The sequence below is a fragment of the Leptonotus elevatus genome, chromosome 13, assembly GCF_054856555.1.
Source record: "Leptonotus elevatus isolate MCC_2025b chromosome 13, RoL_Lele_1.0, whole genome shotgun sequence".
Classification (NCBI taxonomy): Eukaryota; Metazoa; Chordata; class Actinopteri; order Syngnathiformes; family Syngnathidae; genus Leptonotus; species Leptonotus elevatus.
In genome coordinates this window covers 12,022,574-12,049,899 of record NC_141251.1, presented here as the reverse complement: position 1 = coordinate 12,049,899, position 27,326 = coordinate 12,022,574, and the positions used below count along the sequence as shown (strand labels likewise).

At 38.2% G+C, this 27,326-nt stretch overlaps 1 protein-coding gene across 2 annotated transcripts in view; it reads right to left on the bottom strand.

Moving 5' to 3' along the window:
* Positions 1-983: 983 nt before the first annotated feature.
* Positions 984-27,326, bottom strand: part of wdr11 (WD repeat domain 11) — a 41,769-nt gene continuing 15,426 nt past the window's right edge. The window contains exons 11-29 of one of the 2 annotated variants that reach the window (XM_086093536.1): positions 25,176-25,260; positions 21,853-21,959; positions 20,950-21,025; positions 19,216-19,324; positions 18,453-18,574; positions 18,190-18,340; positions 16,193-16,299; positions 15,468-15,582; positions 14,562-14,733; positions 14,369-14,477; positions 12,226-12,288; positions 12,011-12,076; positions 10,346-10,535; positions 8,588-8,683; positions 7,302-7,467; positions 6,940-7,037; positions 5,266-5,411; positions 4,865-4,944; positions 984-3,673 (exon numbers count right to left, since the gene is read on the bottom strand). In XM_086093536.1, the coding sequence (XP_085949662.1) occupies positions 3,480-3,673; positions 4,865-4,944; positions 5,266-5,411; positions 6,940-7,037; positions 7,302-7,467; positions 8,588-8,683; positions 10,346-10,535; positions 12,011-12,076; positions 12,226-12,288; positions 14,369-14,477; positions 14,562-14,733; positions 15,468-15,582; positions 16,193-16,299; positions 18,190-18,340; positions 18,453-18,574; positions 19,216-19,324; positions 20,950-21,025; positions 21,853-21,959; positions 25,176-25,260 (2,252 nt within the window). In that variant the 3' untranslated portion in view covers positions 984-3,479. The remainder of the gene's footprint in view (positions 3,674-4,864; positions 4,945-5,265; positions 5,412-6,939; positions 7,038-7,301; positions 7,468-8,587; positions 8,684-10,345; positions 10,536-12,010; positions 12,077-12,225; positions 12,289-14,368; positions 14,478-14,561; positions 14,734-15,467; positions 15,583-16,192; positions 16,300-18,189; positions 18,341-18,452; positions 18,575-19,215; positions 19,325-20,949; positions 21,026-21,852; positions 21,960-25,175; positions 25,261-27,326) is intronic. The other variant, XM_086093537.1, reaches the window with a different exon arrangement.

Sequence of the window (27,326 nt, the reverse complement as noted above, 5' to 3'; positions counted from 1 at the left end):
AGTTGCATTGCGTTGATTGTTTGTGAAATTATAAATTTATATGTTTTGATATTAGCCGGCTGATTAATTGGTCCGAGGTTCCAATTTAATTTTTTTTACTTTACAAAATCATCGGATCAGGCCCGCAAAGGGGTTTAATCCGGCCCGCTTGACGCATCTGATTCATCCCAAAGCACAACGGCTAATAACTAGCATGAAAATTAAGTATATTTTTAAGCATTATGTACTAGCATCTCCTCAGCTCAGCTCAGAATAAAAATCACCTGTATTAATAACTCCAACGTATTGTCGATTTGACTCATTTTTAGAAAGCAGCAGATGGAAAGAGCCAAACTGAAGGAGGCAGGGTTGAGAAGGCATAAAAGTTTGGCACAAAGTCTACAAGTAAGACAATCATGTTTTGCAGCACAAGCAGGGTGGAAGGCATAAGTAAGAGAGGTTGTTTGGGAACGGCACTCGCGGCCAGCTAACTGGGTGGTAGGCAGCATGTTGAAGAAGAATTGCAGAAAATGCTGTGTCGGACGCCGCATACTGATGACCAGGTTGCAGCGGCTGGATCGGCTCTCCGGTAGTTACTCATGGGGCCGTAATAAAAGCAACACAATCAAGTCATTTGTGTGGCCCTTCTGTTTCGCACTGCTTTTATTCTCATTGAGCTCCGAGGAACAAAGAGCAGAATGCACGTTGCTGACTGAATAAATAAATGTGAGGCAAAGAGGAGGCCAGCTGTTGGCCCCTACTTTGAAGCGGAGAAGTAATGAATGGCGGAAGCGGTTTGTGCACGAACTGATTCACTTCAAGACAGTTTTACGAATGAGTGAACATTTTAACTATACCTGAGCTTTAATGAAAGAAAAGAACTGCAGATAGGACTCAATATAATAGGTATTTTGTAGCGGAGTGCCTGCCTCTTCTTGAGGAGAAAAATCCAGTAGTTTAAGTGCGCCCTCTAGTGCCCATCTATGCAAGTACAGCGACGCCAATTACAACGTAAATATTCATTTTATTGCCATTCACATACGGATATAATTGTATCTTTTAATATTTAAATCTACCTCAAAGCATCACTGAATAACCATCAACTGATAACAATGAAAAAAACAACATCCTGTTTACTTTATAATGATGGACTGCAATAAAAGGCATTTGTGCTCTTGCTACATGACTTAATTTTACACATTTTTGTAATATGCAAACAAAAGCATCAGGTCGCTAGAGGCTAAAAAAGTACTGTGCGTTTTCCATCACAACGCTGCATAACATTCACAGCTGCAAGAAAATACATCGATGGTGCTGTGACTGTATGCAAGCTCTTCCACACACAGTGGCTGTAAAAAAAAAAAAGTCTACCCACCCTTATTGAAATGCCAGGTTGTTTCGACATTAAAATAAAATGAGATCAAGATAAATTACTTCAAAATTATTTCTTCCTTTAATTTGACTCAAAACCTGTGCAACCCAATGTCAAAAAAAATAAAATTATATATATATATATAGAAGTGAGATCATGAGTGTATGTGTGCACACCCTCTAAAAATATCACACTCAAGTAATGTGGGTTAACCTGGCATTTAAACAACGGTACGTAGACTTTCTATTCACTTATACAAGTGTGAATTGTGACACAAATACACGAGCACACGTAGATTGACACTGCTTGGTTACACAGTAGGGAACAGCACTGACGTGTTTATGAAACACAGTAACACACTGACGGCCCCACAGAAGACGTTTGCGTCTGACTGCAGGACAGGTTGACACATCGCAAGGCGGATAAACACACACTGACTGTCAATGCATTGTCGTACGTATGGTTTTGATGAACAGAGGGTGGTTGGGTTGAAAGGGGAGCAAAGTGCACAGTAGGTACGGCGACAAGTTGCAAACTTCTCTTTGAGTGTGCATCAGATGATGTGCATGACAGCAAACATACTGAAACTACTTAAGCACTCAGCCTCTTTGTGTGCGACTAAACAGTTAACATGACTCTTAAATTGGCCAAATTCTGACTTAAAATGAATTTCTATTTGTTGAATAGGTAAGTACTTAAAAAAAGGAAAGTTATGTTCCTAGTCAGGATAAGCTGCATATAAAATGAATGGTAAATATATTTAAAACACTTTTTTTCCCCTCAGTGTACAAATTATTCATATGCTTATATTTTTGAGGAAATAATCTTTCTAAAGGATCCTGGTAATGTCTAGAGCACTTTAATGAGATATAAATTATGAACACTGACTACGCCTGTATTAAGGCTATAAATGAATACATATTGTAAATATCTTTCAGCTTAAGGATATCCATTTATCAAACGAAAAATTCATTCCAAGTCAAAATTGGGCTGAGTTATGAATATTTTGAGGCCTTAAAAGGAACGGATTGTGCATATGCACGATTTGGTCACTTTAATGTCAAACGCATGTAAGAGTCGCATTGAGGCGCTCTACTACTGGAATGGTCCTGCAAATGATTATTCTTTAAAGGTAAATTAAAAGTGCAAAGTTTTTGGAATTCAGTGAAGAAGAAGGTTAACGGTGAGAGTAACCTTTCAAGTCAGTGCATACTTACCATAAAATAACAGGGAAGAAATGTAGCAATTTGCTGTCGCATTTCTTCACAGCAGTACAACAGCAAATTAAATAAATTTTCCCCCAACATTTATTTAACTCATTCACTGCCATTGACGGCTATAGACGTCAAAAATTCATTTGAACTATTTCTATTAGTTTAACATTTTTTTGCACTTTTGTTCACAAGAGTGTGAAAACCTAGATTTTTTTTATTGAACATTTAGAACATATATAAAATGTGTGATTAATTCTGAGTTAACTAGTGAAGTAATGAGATTAATTCCATTTAAAATTTTAATCGCGTGACTCCCCTAATTTTTAATAATCTTTTCTTCTTTTTTTTTTTAAATTGCGTCAGGCGATTAAAAAAAAATGTAATTAATCACATGACTTCAATAATTAACTCACAATTAATCAATAATTTTAGATCTGTTCTGAATTGTAAAATGTATATTTTTAGGTTTTCATACTCGTAATAACAAAAGTGGAAAAAGTGTTAAACTAATAGCAATAGTTTAAATGACTTTTGGACGTCTATCGCTGTCAATGGCAGTGAATGAGTTAACACAGGCTCACAATATAACGCAAACCCACCATATTAAAAGATCCATTTAACAGACATCAAGTCAACAACAATGTGCATAACGACATATGTTGGGGGTGGGCGGGATAAAACTCTTTTAAAGCAGCAACATGCAAACACAACTGCCAACAAACACGATGGTCCCACAGTTACAACAAAAACGTGCCGAAATGTCAAAACTCGCCATAGCCACAAACGCGGGAAAACCATGATTGAACTCATGACACAACGGGTCCTCTTCATCTCTCGTCATCTTCTCCTGATGAAGAGATTGAGAGCGTAGTTCCCTGCTTGAGGTTAATTCTCAGTAGTCAGTCCGTTGGTCTTCAAGAGTCGATCACCTTGGCCTCGTCGTTGCCAAGCACGACCTCGTGCCCTCCTCCCTCCCCCTTGAACAGCTCCTCCATCAGCTGCTCGCCAGCGCTGCCGGCCCGCGACGCCCACAGAGCGGCTCCCTCTCGTAGGCCGAGCGAACGCAGCAGCCGCGCGTAGTCCAAAAATGCCGTCTCGATGAGTTTATGTGGAAATATTAGGTCAAGGAAAACTCGGAAAAGCAGGTAGGTCAGTATAGCTCTGTTGGTTTGTTTTGTAGGTCGGCGTGTGTTAAAGTAGCAGTTGTTTGAAGGGTTATTCATTAGGGATGTAACGATAACGGCAATATCGTGATATTTGCAACGATATCGTCATCGTCATGTTGAAAAATCATGACTTTTCGCCCGCTTGAGCCGAACAATTCATTATGAACTTCATGAGTTCGCGCCGCTGAGCCAATAGGAACAGATGCTTGCACGTTGTTTACAGAATAATTCAAAATGGCGGCGAGCGATGAAGCTACTGGCATGGGGTTAGCTTTTTGTCACTGCTGTTATGTATAAAAAAAAAACACAATACAGGTATTGCGCTTTCCCCCCCTAATATTTTATGATTAAAAAATATTATTTTTTTACAATATTGTGAGCTTTTTCTAAATCATCGCCAACCTCCCCACAATATTGTGATAATTATTGTATCGTGAGGTTCATATTGTGACATTTGTATATAGATCATTACGTACCTATTGATAATTATTTGATAGCATTTATGCAAATTTCAGTTTGTTCATAAAAAAATAAAAAATTTGGACAAAGTCTTATTTTTAATTTCCTCAAAGTAATGTTATACGATAGTCTCCCATTTCTTGAGAGTAAAAAAGGTTCTTTAAATGTGTACTTTAAATGTCTTTAAAGCATGTAGAATGTATAAAAGCAAAACAATAAAACATTTTTTTTTTTACAGTATATGATTTCTCTTTGATGATTAATCAGACCATGACAGTAGCCCCAGCATTATTTGATTGTCAAAGCTCATAAGAAATAAGAAATGTATCTCTGTCAAATAGAAAACAGTTCGATATGTTTGCTTCCAACATGAAAAAGATGTTGTTGTATGAAGTTATTTCTTAGCCTCAAGCCTTCAAAATTAACTAGCATGCTTTATGTAAATCTGTTTATGGTTATTAATGTCCAAATCCATTCATCCATCAAATGAACAACTTAAAGAAAATCAAATGTGCTCTCTCTATATATATTCTAAATTATTTTTTTAGTTCCTTTGTTGGGTGTCGATATTTGCTGAGCTCCTGCAACAGAGATGGTCAAGAGTTAACGCAGCGGCAAACATTACATCCATCAATGGTCCTTGGAGCAGCGTAATGGGTTTTCAAAAAGGATATTAGAAGAGTCGTTGGCCTCCATGACCCCGTATTTCAGGCAGGCTTCGATAAAGAGAGCGGCGGAGTCAAAGTGCCTCATACTGGCCGCCAAGTGGAGGGAGGAGAAGAGAGATGTGCAATTGTCAGAAAACGTCATGATGCCTCATTTCATGTGTGTGACCCTGCAGCATACACTACATGCCCCTTCAAGGCCTTTCAGAATGTAAGGCCGCATGAAAGAGGACGCCATCAAGAAAACGGATCAAAAGACAGACGTCCATGACATGTCAACAAAATTAAGTGACTTAAGTGAATTATAAAATCAGGAGCAAGAACGAACGGTCAGGAAAAAGCGAAAGTGTTTTGTCAAAACATAACGACAAGGCCTGATAGTGACATCATAACAGGCCAATATGTCATACCTGTGCAGCATTTCCCCCACTTTGTAAAAGCAACCCAAGGAAAGCAGCACCAGGATGGCTTTGGATTTCTGGTTGACCTGTGGGGAACAGAGATGCTCCGCCCATCTTTTCAGCACATCTGAACTCTCTGCTGGGTTGAGACGCACCTGATGAAAGAACCATGTGAAAGGCGGACAAACTGGAACGGTGCAGCTTTGTAACGTGTCAGCTCACATCATAACTAAAGTACGTACAATGCGCGTGATAAAATCTGGGTCAGCACAAAATTGAACACCTTTGCAGATAGCCCCTTCCTGCATTACGACGCACGCATTATTCAGCGATGAGTTAAGAAAGTGCAAAGATGCTGATGCAACAAAATTTGAATGAGCTCCCCTCCACTCCATTGTTTAGTGGGATTCAGAAAAGCATGTTTTTTGGCTGTAATTCTACCCACAAACATGAAATCATCGGTCAGAAAAAGCAGCCCAAGAAGCTAAATACACTCAACAAAAATATAAATGCAACACTATTGTTTTTTTTTTATTAGATGAACTCAAATATCTAAAACTTCTTCCACATACACAATATCAAAATTTCCCTCAAATATTGTTCACAAACCAGTCTAAATCTGGGATAGTGAGCACTTCTCCTTTGCCGAGAAAATCCATCCCACCTCACAGGTTTGCCATATGAAGATGCCGATTAGAGCACGTGTGCCTTAGATTGCCCACAATAAAAGGCGATTATTTTGGCAAGGAGAAGTGCTCATTATTAGATTTAGACTGGTTTGTGAAAAATATTTAAAATAAATGGTGATATTGTGTATGTGGAAGAAGTTTTAGATCTATGAGTTTATCTCATAAAAAAAGCAAAAACTAAAATATTGTGTTTATATTTTTTTGTGGACTATACATTTTAACTCATTCACTGCCATAGACGTCAAAAATTCAATTTAACTATTTCTATTAGTTTCGCATTTCCCCCCACTTTTGTTAACAAGAGTATGAAAACCTATATTTTTTATATTGTACATTTAGAACAGATATAAAATTTGTGATTAATCGTGAGTTAACTATTGAAGTCATGCGATTAATTACAATTACAAATTCTAATCATCTGACGCACCTAATTTTTAATAATCTTTTCTTTTTTTAATTAGGGGCATCAGGCCATAATTTTTTTAATTTTTTTATTAATCACATGACTTCAATAGTTAATTCACGATTAATCACAAATTTTATATCTGTTCTAAATGTACAATAAATTTTTTTCTAGGTTTTCATACTCTTGTTAACAAAAGTGAAAAAAAAGCAAAACTAATAGAAATAAATCAAATTAATTTTTGACGTCACTAGCCGTCAATGGCAGTGAATGAGTTAATGAATACAAGCACAACAATAAATCCATCCATATCATTTGTTTAGCTGGGAAAAAAAAAATATTGACAGAAACTAACATTCAATACTGGGAGTGTTCTATATAGTGTGCCGCAAAGATGCATCAGCTCAGGCACTCCAACAGGGACTCATCTTGCCTGCATCTATCCCGGATCACAGTCTTCCATTCATAATTCATTCTGCTGCATTGCTATTAAACTGACACAGAAAACTTCCATGTGTTTTTTTAGTCGTCCAAACTTTTCTGCTACGTAAGTGATGCTTCGTGTTGCCGCACATACTTATGGCGAATTACCTTGGCAAGCCAGGCGGCTCGGTTCCACTCCCCATAGGTCTGCAGGTAGCGGCAAGCGTCCGCCGCCTTGTCAATCAAACACAGCAACTGCACCCCCTCTGGTTAAACAGCAAGATGGAAAATTGCAGTGTGATAACTGCCATACTGTTGATGCAATACTTGGATAAGATCCAAAAGGGATTTTTGTGTGTGCGACTGTTCTGGTTGAGCGGGTGAGACACCACTACGGTGATGAATCCCATCCAAAATGCATCTCATTCCATTACAAGCCTGGAGTTTTCCTGATTCAATTGAAGCAAAGCAGACCATGGCGCTGTACCTCTTCAAAGTACGAAAAGTTGCGATGCCATTTCAAAGCGTACCTGCTAACTTGCCATTGGCGATCATGTTAGTGGCCACAAGTTTGATGGTGGACTGGGAGGGACCAGAGGAAGTGATGGTGGTCACCAGACAGGCTTTTAAAGAATCGCAGTAGTAGCTGGGATTGTCTGCACTCGTCTCCAGCAGTAATTGTACAGCGCGGTCCGTCTGAAAGCAAAGTGCAATAGAAGGTATGGATGTCTTTCCGCCTAGATGGGTGCCACACATCCAATACAAAGCCTGCTGATTGCAGCTCGTGATTAGAGAGGCAACAGTGACATTGGGAGGCGACTACAATCCCCCATGGGCAGAGATCCCACACAGGAATGAGGGGGCTGTTATCCTCCATTGTGCTTCATTTGGTCGAAAACATCAAGCAAGGATGGCTAATCGAAGGAGCCACAAAACACCCTGCCACAAACGGATGTGCACACTACCATGGCAACAGTAACTTACTATGGCCTGCCACAATATTAGGTACGGCAATACACTATGTACTGTAATATTTTGCTTAATTTGATACACGAGGAACAGTTGAACAGGGGGGGATGTTGATACAAGTGTACTGAAGATTCTTTATTCACAATGTCAACCCAAAGATTTTCTTGACAATAATATGTTCTATGCAGCCCCCACTAGTCTAAACGCAGTATTCTGATTAATATTCTGCTTGTGGAATATGAGTTAAGTAGCAAAATTTGCTTCTTTTTATCCATCTCAGGGGGCGGCCATTTTGTCACTTGCTGTCAACTGAAAATGACATCAACGTTGCTCAGGGCTCAGGTCACAACCAATCACAGCTCGCCTTTTTTTAAATTTCATTTTTTATCGGAGACGTGACTTCCCGCTTTAAATTCTAAAGCAGATCAGTGTTTTATTTTTTACAAATATACCAAAATGTTGCACTTAAGGTGTTTGCTATATTGCTAATTAATATTTCCTCCCCCCAAGCCTAATAATCATGGCCTCCTTTATCAAAATTCTCTATGGACTCCAAGACTTCCAGTCTAACAGCAAAATGCCAACAGCAGAACCGATATCAATTCCAGTCTTTTATCTGCTTAATTTGTCTTCAACTAAAAAAGAATAAACTGCATGTGTCCCATTATCAATAACTCTTCCAAATACATTTGAGCCCCTAAAAATTGAAGCACCGGCTGTGCTTCCTAAATCTCTTGATATTTCACAGTGGTGGTGAACAGAGTGAAAAGTTATTGTTTAAATACTTATTGACTAAACTGTACATGTGTAAACAGAGAGAAAGAGTAAGTGGCATTGGAGTACTTACCTGACCCAGGAGGAGGAGCTGGTCAGCACATTTTTTTGTATGCTCATAACTGGAGCGCTTCACTTCCTGGAGGTGAACACGATCCAATTGGAATTTCTGTAGGGAAACAGGGATGAGGAAGAGCACAGATTTGAATATAGTTATATATGCAGTTATATATAAATAATGAATACAGGATACAGATCATTAATAGTTCTTCCTTGTAGTATCACAGCATGCATCCAATTTTGGGGCTATACTTTTTTTCTTTTCTTTTCTTTTTTTTAAAATAAAACATAAAAAACAATTTCAAAGTCAAAAAGATGAGATTTATAGGAAAAATAGATGACAGAGAGATTGACACTCAGAAATGTGTGCATGACTGTGTGTGGCAATGTGCGTGTGCATCGTTTAATGTTCCTGAAACACAGACTGGTTTTTTTTTGTTTTTTTGCATGAAGTTACACGCAATTCTTCAGTGAGTCACAGCCAAGGGTATAAATCAAATGAGTTTAGAAGCTTCAGAGGGCTGTGTGCTCTCTGTTGGAGGCTTACATATTAGTAATTACAGCCAGGCTGCTGCTACTGCGGCTATTTTATGACAACACTAGCCAAATGCAGCTACAGACCTAGTTCTTTTTAAGTTTTCTATTTATGCTCACTGCGTGGACCCTTATTAAGACGGAGTAAAACTTTTGTGAAAGCAAAATTGTGCATTATCTTTTTTTTTTCTAAATTATGGTGGCCATAATGGAGACCCTTTCCAGCAGAAATTGCATATCCATTATTCAATGCCATTTGGCTCACAGTTCTAAGGTTCTGGGTTCAAATCTCAGCACTGGCCTTTCTGTGTAGTTTGAATGTTATCACCATATGTGGGTTTTCCCGGGGTTACTGCAGCTTCCTCCCACATTCCAAAAACGCGTATGTTAGGTTAATTAACAAATCTAAATGATCAATGAGTGTGAAAGGTTAATTCTGTATTATGTGTCTTGCGATTGGCTATACTGGCTTCTGAAATAACCTTGTAATTTAAATGAAAGCAACTAATCCTTTGAATATTGTAAGGATAAATGTTGAATTTTTTCATTAATTTAGGAAATTAGAAATGGCAAATGTATTTTCAATGAGTGTTGTGGTTGTCATGCCAACCGGAAATGAATTTGCTATCTTCTAAATAAACTTTTTCCAGGCTTCTCTGAGCAAGTGGGCTGAACAATAATCAAAAATAATAATTTAAAAATGAAATAAAATAATCTATTGTTCACCAAGTGCTTCAGACCTGAAAGCGACAAGAAGCATAAATTTAGGCTCCCCCCCCCCCCCCCCCCCATACAAGTCTGAACTGGACTCCTTGGTCCTAATTTTCATGATTTTTTAATTATATACTGTACATATGCGAGTGCAGCTGGAAGTTGGTTTATGCATAAAAGGTGCCATCTGCTGCATCAAAGCAGCCCCAGGCCATTCAGCCACACAGCTACTTGAGGACCCTTCAGTTTCTGGGCAGAGACCACACCTGGAGTTATCGTCTGAGAATGCGTATGCGTCAAAATAAACACAATTCTTAACAATATTATCTTTGTAATGCCATTAAAGGTCATAATGGCGACTCAATGGATTCATTATGCAGGTAAACCTAATGAGACTGGTGGACAATATTGAAAATGCAGGCTTTTATTTTTTTAGAATATAATTAAACTATATAGCATTAAAAAGGATGCTGCTACTGTTTACTGTTAATCTGTGGTTAGAAGCTTCTTCACTTTTCTCACTGACCTGGAAATAGAAGCTCTCACACAGCATGTCGTGGCAGATGTCCAGGTGATTCTGAGGAGACTGCTGAGCTAATTCACTTTGAACCCGACCCTCCGCTGTGGCCACGCTGAGCTGACGAGACTGGGCAAATGACTGGAGGTAATGTGAAGCCACTGTCCAAAAGTGAAGGTCAGACTCGTCCCCGAACAGCCTGCGGTTTGCCACAACATCACCTCGGTTAAAAATCAACATGCCTAAGGTCTCTTTTTGTAATTGCAGCTTTCTAATGATCACACTTTCATGCATCTTTCAGTGAACATTTTTCCCCACCACATCCCTGTGTTATTTTTCTCATCATTTACCACTCCCAGCCTCCTTGAGCAATTCTGCACAGACACACAGCTGTTGCTAGGTTACCGAGCCACATTAACAATGGCATGATAACTTAGGATGGCCAGATGCAGAGGCATTACAGATGCATGAGCTCTATGAAAGCATCCTCATTATTTGAAAGCCAAAAGTTTCCTTCATTGTCGCCTAAATAAATTGCACTCAAGACAGACAGAATTGTTTTAAGAGTTACCGGGAAAAATTTGAGCTGGAGCAAAGATGACAGTAAAGTTGCAGACGTCTATCATTGTATGATGTTTTTTTGTCGTGATGCAATTTAACAAACTCATTTTGGAGGATTACAATTAATTAATTGTAATGGTCCGATGATTCAGGATATCCACAATCTTTTCATCAACTGACAAGTAAGAATTCTGATGATTTTGTGGAATTCATTGCTGATCAATTGTGTCTTCTTGAAGCAATTCTTTATTCTTTATTAGGATCCCCATTAGCTTCCACAAAGTGGTAGCTAGTCTTCCTGGGATCCTCAAAAAATTCAACAAAAACATACAGAGTTTAAAATTAATCTATGCAGTAAAAATAAAAATGCTAAACAAAAACAGTATTAAACAGACAAAGTAAGTAGAAACAGACAAACAACAATACACAATTTGAAAGGTCACAAAAAAAAAGAAAAAAAAAAGAAATTGCAGATGCAAGGAATAAACTAATTAATCGATAATGTGTATTTTAATAACTTTTTCATGCAAAATGGAGTGCACTATTTGGTTGCAAGAAGTGCTGGTGCGCCTGTGAACAAGTATGCAGTCTGAAGAGACCGCTGTTACAAAGCAACGTGGTTATAGTACGTAATTGCAAAGAAACTTATTTATTGAAAGGAGGATTTACTGTATATAGAGATACAACACACTTGGGTATTTTGCCATCAATTTATCGTACTGTGCAAAAAATGTTAGGCCAGCGTCGGTTTTGTTGTTTGAATGACCTTTTCACAGCAACCAGACGACCAATGTCATGCAGTCAAATGAAAATACAGTTAGAACCTGTACAAAATGTAAATAATCATTCTATTATTGTGAAATAAATGATTTTATTTGACTATCCTTCCCAGATATAATAAATATTTCAGCACTCCCTTAAGTAGGCATTACTACTGTAGCAAAAATAAACAGTTTGAGCTTTCGAGAATTAAAAACAAAAAACAAAAATGTAATATGTGACAGTGTTGCACAGTGTACTAAAACTGCAAATGCTGTAATGCACTGTTTCGAAGTACAGTAAGTTGGAAAAGCTTGAAGAAGAGAGAAACAATGCATACTGACAGCAACTCACCGTGAGACCAGAAGGCAGCGCTGCAGTAGGCTGAGCTCCGGGTCCTGCAGCACACTCTTCATGTCACTGGGGTGTCAATCAGAGATACAGTTAACACCAGAGCAAGCCCACTTCTGCATACATATTGGCATGCACCATCTTCAACATGACTGTTCGTGTATTTCTTATCATCTTCATAGAAAATAATCTGTTTATTCACCACTTTCTTTACTTACTTTGACAAAGAATTGAGCTGCTCTTGGATAAGACCTTTAATCTCATCTTTCTCATTGTAGTCTCTGAAAAGGCAAACATGCTTATGTCAATTGGCTACTTACCTAAAATACAATATGGACTTTTTACAAATTACTTGGTATGTAAATAATGTTTATTGTTAATACTGTATATCAAGTACTGCCATGTTAATAAGACTACTGGAATTCAGACTTCAAACAGTAGCAAATATGTTGGTTGTTACAATAATTCAACATGTATTGTCCTTTGAAATCCATTCATTGCAAAAATAGACTTGTAGAATACCTAAACATTTTTTTTTAAATCAATTTAAAAAAAAAGAATAATAATAATAATATATATATATATATATATACATATATTATATATATGTTTTCAACTCCATTTGTAAACATTTAATGGATTGTGTGACATTTCAAGTGAAAGTAGGTCAGTCTATGAAAGAATAAGAGGGTGTATTAGAAGACTGAAAGTGTGACTACAAAATCATGAAACTTCAGAAGTTGTGCCCCATGAATTCAGAACACTTGTGAATATTATCACCTCAAAATTTGAACTGAAATCCAATTCCTATAATTGCATTTTGTTAAAACCTACACTAATTTCTTTGTTTTTGCTGCAAGCTTGACGGAAAATCAATAGTTGTAGTTTATGTTCAAACTGAAATCTAGAGAAATTGTAAAACATTGTCTCTTAATTGTAGTGAATTAAAGAGACTAATCAATAAAGCCCTTCATTAATCTGATTGTTTTACCAGAGTTGCACCTCTACTAAATATGTCACTGGCATCCAAGTCATTTCACGTACATTTCGTGGGGTCTGGAACAGTGACGGTTTTAGACCAATTTTATAGAGGGGGGCCTATAGCTAGGGTATACCGGTATTCTACCTGCGCACAGCGCACGTTAGTTAACCGAACCACAACAAAAGGAGCCTATTATAATAAATCTTACTAAATGTCAGGTATTCCTCTCCATTGCATTTTGTTTATAGTTTAAAATGAAGAGAAAAGGGACATTACAGCCTACTTCTGCAACATTACAGCCTACTTGTGCACCATTAAGATGAATAACAAGGAGGCAGACATTGAGACAGGCCCAGATAAAGGTGTTGAGAAAGCTGAAGAAAAGCAAGCTGAGAGTGCCGTCGAGAGAAAGCCAGAGGACTTGGGAGACACTGGTTTCCAGAGAGAGGACAGAGAGCAGGACAGAGAGCAGGAAAGACACCGATTGAAATCCTGAGGGTGAGCCAGCCGACAGTGAGAAACAAGCAGAGTTTGAGACAGAGACAATAAACGGGTATGTGCAAGCACTGAACTGTCATGCTTCTAATGTTGAAAAACAAACAAACATGTGCCTTTCTAATGAGGGTGTGTGCGAGCGCATGTGTGGTTTATTTATTTCAATTATATTCAAATTACCATGAAATGAATGTTTATTTAACAGGTTTAATACATAACAGTTTTTGAGAAAGATGGGAAACTGATGCATATAAGATGTCTAGCTTCAAATAATTTGCAGGCTTTGAATTAAGAATAGAATGAAATAATTATACTGAATACAGTTTTAAAAGAACACAATAAAATGGATATAATTTAAAAAACTGGACAAATAAATACAGTGGAGCAATTTAGACAATAGCGCAGTAGATGTGTATTTGTATTTCTTTATTTCAACTGTAGACAAAAAGCAATGGAGAAGAATACGTAAGATTTCAGCAACAGTATTTAAACAACATTTACTATAATAGGCTAAAGTTGCAGGCCTGTTTGATTTTGTGTTGTGGTAGGTTTAACTAACATTAGCCAGAAGTGTGCCAGTGGTCTAGAGCTTGTGTATTAAAATAAAAGATTTTGCAGTATTTGTGTATTTGTTTGTAATATTGTAGTAATTTTGGTCAAGATAATCCTGATACGTAATTTACACATCACTCGGCAGTGATAATGACTTGGTAACCTGACTCAGCGCATGCCAAGAGTTGCCCAATATTAATTTTTTTGAAGAACATTCCTGTTTCATGAAAACTAGTCAAACATTTGTGAGTCTCTTCTAGATGCTACACTTCAAATATGTATGTTCAAATGTCAAATTTGAGGGAATAATAAAAGCTTTACATTAAACTTACACTTGTGTAATGTCCATGGTGAAGGTCCCCGACCACGGTTGCAGTAGGAGGAAAGTCTTAAGAGTGAGGGCAGCTCGGGGTAGCAGCAGATAGGGGCACCACACCGAATCTGGACATATTGGTCAAAGAGCAGACAGAAATAAAGTGTTAGGAAGAGTGTCTTTTTGTTATTAATTTTCAGTCGGAAGCCTACCGGTGAGATCTTGTTCATCCATACGATAGCTAGCCGACTTCATGGCCATCTCCAACACTCGAATGCAGCCGTCATCTGAAGCCAGCACCACTTTGTCGGAAGTGCACCAGTCAATGTCTAAGACGCGATAGTTGACGTTGCGACCAATGCGCATGCTGCTGACCATTTGGACCTAGAAGAGGTGATAACCAATGAAAATCAACACAAACAAACTTTCTTTGGATGCTGCATAAAGTATAACCTGAACAAAAGCGATGTCATATGGAGGAATTCGCTTTGACAAAATCCTTAAATCATGCTGAATAAATAAAATAGCATGCAGACTGGAAGACAGTTAGCAAAAAGCCTTGTCAAGGGGTGCAAACTGCTTGTCTGGCTTTTAATGGAAATGTGCAGAAGTGAGCGTATAAGCCAGCTGTCAGCAGAGTGCTCAAGCATTTGGGAGATTTCTCCCACTCCTCCCTTGCTGCTATGACTGCTTCCCTCTGCGACTTGATCCATCTGCTGTCTGCCTTTTACGATTGGGGACTGAGCGCTGCACCTTATCTTGGTTCCAATAAAGCATCCACCCATCTTCCTGCAGCCTACACTGCTAAATACACAAGAGAATAAACCTGTGTCCACCTTTGCAGGGTCCATAACTCATTCCTGCTGGAAAAGCTATGCTGTGTATACAAAGTCAAAGTCCAGTCTGTTAAAAGGATGAGCTAAAAAATAGTATTATTAAATATTATCTGATAAGAAAAGATAATATTGTGTGGTAGACAAAGTCAGGAATAATGGGGTTTTAAGCAATAATGAACATCCATGTTGCTTGGTTTGTACTTCTATATATCAATGCAATTTTTAAAAATCTTTTTATTTATTTATTTTTTCCAGATGGTCACACAAGCTTTGGAGCCATACCTCTTTGGTGTCCCAGACCTCTGCTCCATCAGTGTACATAACCAAGAGTTTCTGATTGCCTTTTCCGGGAGCAAAGCGAATTTTCTTCACCCAGCCGCGGTGAGTTGGTATTCCCCTAAATATCAACCACATTGGGGAACTCAGTCATATTAAAATGGGTTATTATCACCCATTTAGTGAAACTGCAAGTAACATTTTTCTTAGACATTTTTTTTTTTGCATGCTCATTTTTGACTGTCTAGCGATAAGCGGTTCCATCAGACTACAAACAATTCTTAAATTAACAGGGATTTGGCAAGATTCACCAAACTAGACTAGAGATAGACCAATATGGGTTTTTTTCAGGGCCGATACATTGCATCGGCTGTCAGATAAAAAACAAAAAAAACAAAAACAATATTGGCGCCCGATTAACGGTCTATCTCTACACTAGACTTTTGAATAAAATGTTGTATTGCTCGAAAGCTGATGTTATTTCTTGGTTCACAGTTATACTTTTTTTTTTTTTTTTTAACACGGTGAGAGCATTCAATTGTGCATTTGAGAGTGTGACATGAACGTTAAAAAAAGAAGACTTTAAAATGATTTAAGACTCAAAACACAAAAATTCAACATCCAAATTTGGACTTTAAACTTAAGAACGTGCCTAAATCCTTGTAAGAATGAATGATGCACTTATGTAGCATAGAATAAGCGGGAAGAGAATAAAAAAAAAACTAAATCACCTGGACAAACGTGCTTTAAGGTCCCAGAAGTTAAGATTTCCATCCACATCACCAAGCACCAAGGTGTCACCTTTCCATGCAATGCAGGCAATACTACCCATACTGCCCTGCAACATATTCAATAAGCAGGAGAAAATGACAATTCCACATTCCCAAACCATATCTTATATAACACCATCACTGACGCGTCTTTTGGATGCAAATGACAACCGGAAAACGTTGATTAATATTTATGACGGCAAGGTGGTAAACACGCATGGATGAATTTTAAGTTAGCTGATGTCACCAGACAAGACTGGTGCTGCGGAGTCGCTGCATGCGTCTCACCTCCAGTCTGTATGGTGTGATTGACAGGATCAAACATTTTAGGAGAGTTTCTGCCAGTGTGCTGACACAGATATGAAAGCAGCAAAGCCTTTGGGGTATGCAAATCTATGTGAAATGAATCTGCATCAGTCATGAAGAAGTTATGAAGGACTTAAAATCCCTGGGTAACCCTCGGGTCTCTACAACTGCAATGTGAAAAGATGCAGGTACTGAGAGAGGGGGGGAATACACTGCATAAGCAATCCAATCTGCTGCTTAGAAATAGAATGTGATTTCTCATTACAAAAATAAAATAAAACTGAACTCTATGACAATAACAAAGACTGGAGCCTTAAGTTAATTTGAAAAGGTGAACTGAGGATTTATAAATAAATAACAGAATTTGTATCCAAACCAACATAATATCATTAAATCTTTAGATGGGGGCACACCTGGGCCATACACGCTCACAGACTGCCCTATACATTACAATGACGGCAGACTGTCAACATTATATCATTTTAATTGGTGAAAAAAACAGATCAGTGCCAGCTGACTTTTTTTCCACCAACATGATCACAAACAATACAGTCTTCGTAATAATGGGCCTTGAGTTTTGCCAAGCATGCATTACGTTGCTTGGCAACCTGGTCAACTCTCAATTTGCACTTTCTCCTAAGTGCTCATTTAAAAGCACTAGGGCTGGTTGAGTACCGATATCAGGAAACATTATTGGGCCGATACCTGGCTCAATTTCAGGGTATTGGTACTCGTGACTTGTGGCCATTTTATGATCAGGAACAAGAAATTACGAATTAGAAGAATAGAAAATTGCCATTAATTTCATGACATTTTAAAGGAGAAGTCAACTCAAAACATTTCTTTACAATAATATGTTGTTTGTGCCACCACTAGTCTAAAATGGCAAGCTGATTAATATTGTGTTTGTGAAATATGAGTTAAGGAGCTAAATCTACCGTTTTTTATCCATTTCAAGGGGCGGCGGCCATTTTGTCACTTACCATTGACTGAAAATGACATCACAGATGCTCATGGCTCAGCTTCAGAAAACAGATGAGTTAGTGGGACTGTATATTACACCATTGTTGTGTTGACTTCCCCTTTAAGAAAAATGCTATATTGGGATGTCTTTCTGAAAATTTATTTGTAATATTATAAATATCAAAAGTACTAGTGGTATCAGTATTTGGTATCGGTATCTGTGACCAAGAGTTGAGTACTTGTACTGATATCGGTCTGAAAAAAAAAAGAAAAAAAAAGCACGATATTCTGATTAAATTGCTTTGGAGAATATCAGTATAACTAGAAAGTCAGACATATTTTCTGAATAGCTCTATATGGAATTTATGTCCCAAGAACCCCCCCCCCCCCCAAATAAAAAATAGGGCCACCCTCGAACTTCATCGAATCATGGTTCTTTCGAGGTTGTGCATAAATTTCCAGGTTACGCGTGGTGGGTGTGTCAGAAGCCTAGACAGGAGAACCGTTGCACCTTGAAAAAAAATATATATCATGCACAGGCATCCTGTAATTACCCCTCAGGCAGCCATTTATTACACGTCTGACTATTTGTAATTCAGAGTTATGAAGCGTAGGAATTATTTTATGAGAAAAGAGAGGCAAAAGGTCAACACAACACAAACAAAAAAAGAACCATAGTGTAGACTCACATCAGGAGGTATACGAGCACCATCCTTGACAGTGTTGCCCTCAACAGTGATATGGTAGACCTGCCCATCTGTGTCCGTGAACACAAAATGTTCCCTGGCAGATATGGCCTGGGTGCTCTCAGACTTGCTCTCCGCATCCTGCAGCAGACTACTGAAGGAATCAAACAAATGTACCATTCCCTCAAATATGCACCTTGTACACTAACAGTGTGTGACACAGAAACAAAAGAGCTACAGCATTTCAGAGGCTTTTAAGCGCTGACCTGATAACTGCAGATTCAACAATATTCTGCTCAGCGTCTGAAACTGTCTGACGAGCCATCGCCTCCCTTGCTGCCATCTGCTTCTTCTTTAGACTCTTCAAGTTGTGCGATGGGGACCACTCCTTCACAAAGACAACAATTGGAGATTTGAGGAGCAAACCAAGAAACAGGCAAATCAAGACAAACCATTGTAGGGTTAAAAGCAGAAAGCAACCAAGAAAATGGATGTGTTTTTATTCTCACATAAAGGTAAAGCACACAAGAGTTACTCCCCAACCTTACTCCCTATGAGCAACAGAGGTGGTCTTGGATCTCAGGTTTACAATCAATATGGAAATAAGACAGCAATATGGTACTGAGGAAGGCCAGCATGTATTATTAAGGCTACTGTCGGTTTTATTCGCTCTGTAGAGGATTTTACAGCCCCACTGTAAAGTTTGTCCCGCATAACTCTTCTTTTATGAGCATTGCTGCCCAAAATATTCTATTGTGTCTTGCTGAGCAAGGATATTTTGTTAGAGAAATCATTCCAATTGCCCACATGAGCTCAGAAAGGTGGAGAAGACAAAAGGTAAGAGAAAATTACTGTATGTCATTATGTTTTAGATGAGTACTTTAAGAGGTCCAGATAGCAAACTTTTATGTACTGTAGTCTTCAATTGTAGTGACTGTAGATGTGCCAATTGATATTATGCAATACATAGGACAATTTAAAAAATGAAAAAAAACAAAAAAAACTTTGGCTAGTGGTTTGCCTTTATACCAGAGCTGTAACAGTCGGGAAGTTCTTTGCCATCTCTCGAAGAAGTGTCCCTGTCCTGGTGTCCCACAACTCCAGTGGTTTGTCTCTGAACACCACTACCAGGTACTGCCTGAAGATGAACATAGGTAACAACAAAAACATGACAATAAATTATTTTTGTATGTTTATGGTTGCCAATAGTAATGAGCAACTTCAATGATAAACTTAGACCTTCTTCTTGTAGTGTTAAAGTACATTTGCACCGATGCAGTCTTATGCAAATGCCATGCTAATCTTTTGCGCTTACATTGCTGTAATTTTGACGATGTTACGTGACCTTTATCAAATGTCGCACATTAAGTTTTGATCGTCGCTGACCGTTATGAGTCATGGCTTTCTATTCTGACTTTTTATCAAAAATGCCTATCAAAGATGGTTGTGGCTCGGTCTTAGTGGACTTCACTGATACTGTTGTCCATTTTAGTGGAGGCAGATTTCATAATACCGGCTAGCCAAGAGTAAGTGAAGGCTCAAAATTGCCCATTTATTACCTACAGGGCTCGCTGAGAGCTGTCAGAAAGTCCTCGGTGTGGTTTAGTTATTTATTTACAATACAGTAAGTGATCAATCTAAATACACTATAATGATTTACAAAACGTACCATTATGCGCATCAACATGGAAGGCTTGTGAGGACAATTTTCTTATTTGTAGAAAAAAAGTCTCGAGTTCTCTGTGAAGTTTACTTAGGTTCGGGTTTTAGGGGGGGGGGGGGTATACAAACCTATCTGGCCTTATGTGAAAACGTATTTGATTCCCCTCATTAAATCATGAATTAAGTGTGATTAGCCAGCAGTGATAGCAGAGTTCAATTACACTGGCCACATCCAAGCCTGACTAGCGCCAGATTTGTTGAATCAATAAATCACTTAATTAGTGCTTGTAAGACAAAGTGAAGTAGGTTACAAGGTCTTATTAAAAAGAAACACTCCAAGTACTCCACGATCCGAAGAAATTTGAAGAATAAATGAGAAACAAAGTGACATCTATCAGTCTAGAAAAAGTTACACAAAAATGTTGAAGGCTTTGTGACTCCAGTGAACCAACCATACTCAAAGCCATTATGCCCCAATAGAGAAAATTGGAAACACCTTTCCAGAGCGGTCAGTGAACCAAAATTACTCCATGAGTGCAACGACTCATCAAGGTTACCAAAGAGCCCTGAAAAACATCCAAAGAACCTCAGGCCTTTTTGGCCACGGCTACATTACATTAACAAAGACAAAGTGCAAAAACTGTCGTGTCAATTAAAGTCTAAAAAGCGCAAAAAATATACTTAAACATTATTTATAAAATTGCATCCATAGGAGAGTTCCAAAGTAAAAACCATTGCTGACAAAAAAGAGCAGAAAGACTCAGCTCACATTTGTGAAAAAACATTGAACAATAAAACAATACAATTTTTAAAGAAATATTATGTGGACTGATGAGACAAAAGTAGAATTTTTTGGAAGCTGTGCTACCCGTTGCATCTTCCATAAAAATGTTGATTATTAATAAGAGATTTAGGACATCTTGCCTACAGTCAAAACATGTCTTTGTGATTAAAATTGGTGTGATTTTTTTAAAGAAAATTAAGTGTGATAATAAGCAATTAATTCAGAAATCAGGAAAAAGGAACATTTGATCTCAGGTAAACGGTACATACTTAACAACTGCTTAGTTTTGTAGGTAATTGGAAAAACAGGCAACTCACTTAAGATGTGAAACTTTTATCATCTCAATGGGTGGCTCATCATTTCCACGCTCGCCTCTGAATGCAAAACATCGTCCTGGAAAATAAAAAACAAACACATGCAAGAATAGATCATGTGAGAGAGTTAGCTCATCAATGCACTTGTGAAAAGACGGATTCTTTCAATTTCACTTTAGTGTCGGTTCCTCAGGGTATTAACCCACTTTTTAGAAAGTTGGGGGAGGAAACAGCCAAAAACTTGCTCTTACCTGTGCTGCAATCTACACTTTTCTTAGAATTGCACCCATTGAATTAGAACTCATGCAGCTCGCCAAGTTAACTACCAACAAAAGAAGGCCATCAAGTGTACTATATGACGCGCGCCAAACGAGGTGCTGATCTGTTTTGGTGAAGGCCATTTAGTAAAGTAGTATACTGTATAACAAAAAAAGCTACAGTGCAGAGCAGTTTTGCTTGAGGCTTTCTTGGGGGAGTGTGACTCGGAATAGTTATGTGAAAACTGCATTAAAGCACTGTATACCTAAGGCCTACACTGTATGCATAAAAACACATAAAAGCCATGTTTTGTTTGATTTAACTTGCACTGAGTGCAGTTTTTGTTATGTTTCTTGAACTAAAAAAATGTTTACAGAAAATCTCTATCTGCCTCCTTTCATTTTCATTGGCACTACTATGCATGCTAGCTTGCACCTTCCAAATAGACACCATTTATTTACTTGCGTATACTGCACCCATAGACTGCAAAATGATAGTGGCAATATTTTTGCAGATGCAATCCTAGTTGCGCCCAATTAGTATATCAGACTCCACATCCGTTTGCGTGACCAATCTCGTTTGCGGCTGTTTTTGTAAACACAAAACTTCAGTAAATCATTCCCTTCGTGTCGCTTGTGTGTTTCTCACCGGTAGACATGTCGACGTGCTGCAGCTCATTTCGAACCAGGCCCATGTTGTTGGGAGAAGAAGTGGCAAATGATAGAAAACTGGTGAGACTCACCCACTCGATACCCCTGTGGAATGAACACATGCAGTGTCAAAATTGCACACTAAATCAAATCAGCCAAGTGTGCAAAATGATTTTTTTTAGAGCTTCAGGAGCAGAAACTGTACCATAATGAGATGGTAAGGACCCACATGATTAATTAGTCAATTTTCCCTGTAAATGTAAATTTAATGCTAAATAGTTTGGCCTCCTCGGCTGTGTTGGGGTATCGGCTGCTCGGCTCATTTGCATAAAGGCCTCTTGCTAGCCCCACCAATTTTGAACTGCCACAAGTTTTAAAAAGTTTTAGCACGAGAACCAACAGAAGTACTGTACACCATGGAAATATCCTGTGGGAGGAAATGATGTCATACGCAAAATCTCATGGAACAACAAACTGCATGCTTTTATGTGTTGGTGTACATGTGTGTAGCTAGTACCTATAGTTGTCCACGTATATATCCAAACAATTTTATACACCACGTGTTTTCATTAGCGTTGCGGGTGAGCTGAAGTCAATCTCAGATGACTGAGCAACATCCTGAGCTGGTCATCAATCAATCACAAGGCACATAAACAACCAAACATTCTTACGGTACAAGAACATGAAAACTCTACCTGAGCCAAGATTCAAACCCGGGAACTCTTGACTGTGAGGCAGACGCGTTAACTATCGTACTACAATCCAATGTGGCAACCTTAAGTTTATATTAAAGAACAGCAACTCAAGACAGAGTGAAGTAATTATTGACGCTTAAATAGTCACCTTTAATAAACACTGATAATAATCTGAGATATTGATCGCTATTTTGCTACAACTGCAATGTGTTGTTAATGAGAGGCAGATTGACTGAAAGGGTAATGTAAAAATAAATGTAAAAAAAACAAAAACAAAAAACAAAAACTCACTACTTTGTGGTTCACTTATTGCGGATTCACTCTATCACGGATTTTTATTTGGGCCCATTTATGCTGCTATTTTTTGTAATATTTGAGTACTGGCAAATAAAACAACTATTTCTTTCATTCAACACAATTTATTAGGTACATTTTTAAACAAAATATAGAATATTTGGTAAAAAAAGAAATGTGTACCATGATAAGTATAACAAAAATTTTGAACATTTTTCTCCTTCAAATTCTTCTTAGCATGTCAGTGTCCCATTACTGGTGACCTATTTTTAGAACCGACCACAGGTGTTGCTCTTACATGTTGGCATCTACAACAGTAAGGCCAATTTGTGTGTCTTTTAGAAAAACAAGTTAACCAAATTATCTTCAACAGGCTCGTTTACGCAACTCTGCAAAAAGAGATTATTAAGGCCACACGAAAGCCAGTTTTAATGTATCCTCACAAGTTTCTTACCGTTTAGGAAGTTCGTCTACACGATGGCGCGGTTTCGGAGCTTGAAACCGATTACTTTTGAAACCGGGCTCCAGAGTGGAAAGATTATATTTATTTATATATATTTTTTCTCATTATTATCATTTATAATTAGTTATTAATTGCTCTAAAATGGGTGGGGTTTTTTTATCCTTGTTTGCTAAACCCTAATTGTCCAGTTTTCATACTGTTGCTGGAAAGAATTTAAACTGAGTTCTTTTGTCCTACGAGAGACATTTTTCACTGCTGACAGTTTCTACTCTGCTGCCTTCCTTCCCTCCGGTCTCTCCACAAGTCCAATTAAGTTCACCAATGACAGTGCTCAATTTCAAGTGTAAAAATTCCCTGGGTGAAGTTTTCCCCTTTGAGACACTGTCACCACTCAAAGTTAGTTCAAACTTTTATATCTGCAATGACGCATTGTGACCAACCTATCAAAAGCAGAAAGCCTTGGTGCAAGAACTTTGTCAAAAACAGAAACACTCATATGGTCTGTGCAAACAGTGTGGCAACCATAGTATACCAGAGTCAATTTAAAATAGTCTAGTAGTCTGTCTTATATCCTAAGGTATATTCTGGACAGCACATTATATACCACAGATATAACAAATGCTTGTAATGAACACAACATGTAAGTTAACAGTAACAATCCATTATATTAGACCTAAACAAAAGGAGGGAGAGGACATATTTTTGACATAGCAGGGAGAATTGTGAGAAAAATGAGGACATTCACAATCTTAGATAAAACAACCAAGTGGTCACAGGTCATTAAGTATCAGAATATGGGATGCTACACTTCATCCATGTTTGATGATTCATGAGCCCATGTCTTTGCTCAGTTGACTATGAGGAACAGAAAATTACTGAAGGGGCCTCAGGACCATCACAAGAGATGGCTATTGGCTAGAAGGCTTCACATGAATTACTTAGAACCTGGTGCATTTCAAGAGGCCCAGTCACACACAGGTATGGAATGACACTTCTTGCAATGAACGACTATTTCATGCCATCATGCTGCCGTCCAACTTCCAATGTTCTTATTTGAGACGGATGGATGCGACGGGAGAGGGAGCGTACATTTTTCTAAACACACATGCTTAAAAAAAGAACAACACCTTTTTGGGACAATCCACAGGTGAACAGATTAATTGGATACAGGTGAGTGTCATGACTGAGTGTAAAAGGAGCATCCCGGTTTATCATCTATGGTCCAGAATCTCATCAAAAGATTCAGAGAATCTGGAGAAATCTCTCAACGTAAACGGCAGGGCAAAACCCAGCATTGAATGCCCATGACCTTCAATCCCTCAGGTGGCACTGCATTAAAAATCGACAAATGCAAAGAACTTAAAACTCTACCATGCAAAGAAAAAGACGTATATCAACAACAACCAGAAACGCTGGGCTCGAATTCATCTGAGATGGGCTGCCACAAGGTGGAAAAGTGTGCCGTGGTCTGACGAGTCCACATTTCAAATCATTTTCTGAAATCATACATGTTGTGTCCTCCGGGCCAAAGGTGAAAAGAACAATCCGGATTGTCAAAGCCAGCATATTGTGATTGTATGGGGCTGTGCTACTCCTACTTGTACATCTCCGATTTCAGCATTCGTTCTGAAAGGTACATACAGGTTTGGGAGCAACATATGCTGCCATCCAAGCAACATCAAATAAGACATTTCGAACAATGTTTTATCAAAAAGCTTGTGCTTGTAGTGTTTTCAATTGAATATAAGTGTTGAAAGGATTTGTTAAACTTTCGGGTTTTGCTGCTTGTCTTGGAAAGTCTTCCAAATTGACCACTTAATCATAAAGTGTCCCTTTGATGGCAATGTGCAGAATGACTCCACATCTTACCTTACTTCACAAGAATGGACACTGAGCTCCTTGTGGAGAAGACCACTGGTAAGGTTGTAGACCAGTACAGACCCATTACTGGTGCCTGAGAATAGACAAAAAGAACACTCATTAAATTGTTAAATGCACAGTAAGGAACAAATCTTTCAATAAATATGAGACACGAGGACAGGTCAGAGTACAAATGCAGTGAGACAGAACTGGTTCTACAGTCACTCTAGTCAAAACACACCATTCAGCGGTGGATACATACATACCAACTAAATAATAAGAAACTGGGGTTACATGCTGGTAATCCCGCATAGTCTTTTAAGCTTTTTGCTAGCATCATCAAAAGAAGAAGAATCATCTTCTTTTTTTGTACACAACTGTACTCAAAATGTGACCTCTGCATTTGAACCATCACAATGAACACACACTGTGATCAAAGCAACCTGTTTTATATTAAGAATCGCTAAAAAAAAAAGTCAGTCAAAAGACTTTCAGCATTTTCTAAATGCTGCTTTTCTCAACAATGTTGAAGGGTTACATATCTTTCCCGATAAAGTGAGAAATGCTATGTGCCAGCATGCACCATTGTGCGTTGTCAAATATATTTGCATTGTTGAGCAATGGAGAGCCCTCAATGTCACACTGTTGTTGTTGTTTTTTTTTTTAATTGCTGAAAAAATTGGGTCGGATATTTTGTGGTTGAAATGGACTTTGTCAGTTATAAGAAGTTTGTTGTACTGCCATTTTTTGTGGTAACTTTCTACATGCAAATTCTACATATCAGCTCGATGATGTTAGCTGGCTACTGCTTGTTCATTTGGCTTGGACCAAAATAGTTCCCACAGCGCCGCTGTGCCATCGGGCTCAGTTACTAATCCCATTTACGCTGCTCAAATGTCTGTAATTGTACAACTACAGGATAGCCGTCAGAAAACTCAGCTTCGAGTACGTTAATTCCTTTTTCTGTCTGCTTCAATGCCTGCTGTCTAGTGTCTACAGCGTCTGTGTGTGTGTGCGTGTGTGCGTGTGTGTGAGACCTGCCTCCCACACCGATCAAGCAGACTAACAGAGGGAAAAAGAAGCGGCTCTCTATCTGAATGCAGCATACACAATTTCCAACATACAGTACACACATGAATATCTGAGTTATGGCTTTTCAGAGGGGGCCTCGGACCTTTTACTATTTCTGATTGGTATAGAACATAATGGCGTAATATGCGTCTGTTAATCCAGTGCAACCTCGCTTTTTTTTTTGCTTTTTTTAAAGTCGCACCACTGAGAATTTAGCTTGCAATGTATGACCAAACTGGTCGCAAAATACAATCTTATTGAAAGTGTAGCACTAAGTTGGCTACTAATTTTCACTAACATGTCACCTTTGATTGCTGTTGCACGCCATTGCGCATGCACAAACTTGCTGCTAGTTTTTCTTTGTTGAACTCCCATGTATATTTTATCATTTGACCGCACGTTAGACCATTTGTATTAAGGACCAAAACTGCCAAAATTTAAAATAAATAAATGACTAAACAAATAAATAAATGAATAAAAGTGAAAATAAAAACGGATATAAAAAAATATAAATGTAATCACTGACAAACTGTTGACTCAGGAATTACATTTGTTATGAATGGTTGTTTGTCTGTGTGCTCTGCGATTGGCTGGCAACCAGTTGAGGGTGCACCCCGCCTACTGCCCGAAGACAGCTGGGATAGGCTCCAGCACCCCCACAATCGTTGTGAGGAATAAGCGGTTTGGAAAATGGATGGATATCTACTATAATCGCTCAAGAGGAAATTACATTTACACTAGCCTATAAATTATATATTTTGTGTTACACACACACAACAGAAAGAAGCTGTAACAGCTTAATGTTAATGCCTCTCACGGGATATATAAAAGTATATCTCTACGTATATACTTGAGTAGTCACAGTAGTCACAAAAAACTATGAATAAAAGGATGGAGTTTAAAACTTTCATGAAGAAAAACTCCCACTCTTCTCAACGACTAGGACTTTTCTTTTTCATATTTATTATGATTGACCTAAATCAAACTTCTGTGCACTCAGATGTTGACATTTAACATTGAATGTAGACTATGCCAAAAAGAAAAATCTATGTAAATTCAAACTCATCTCCTAAAATACGCATGTTCCAT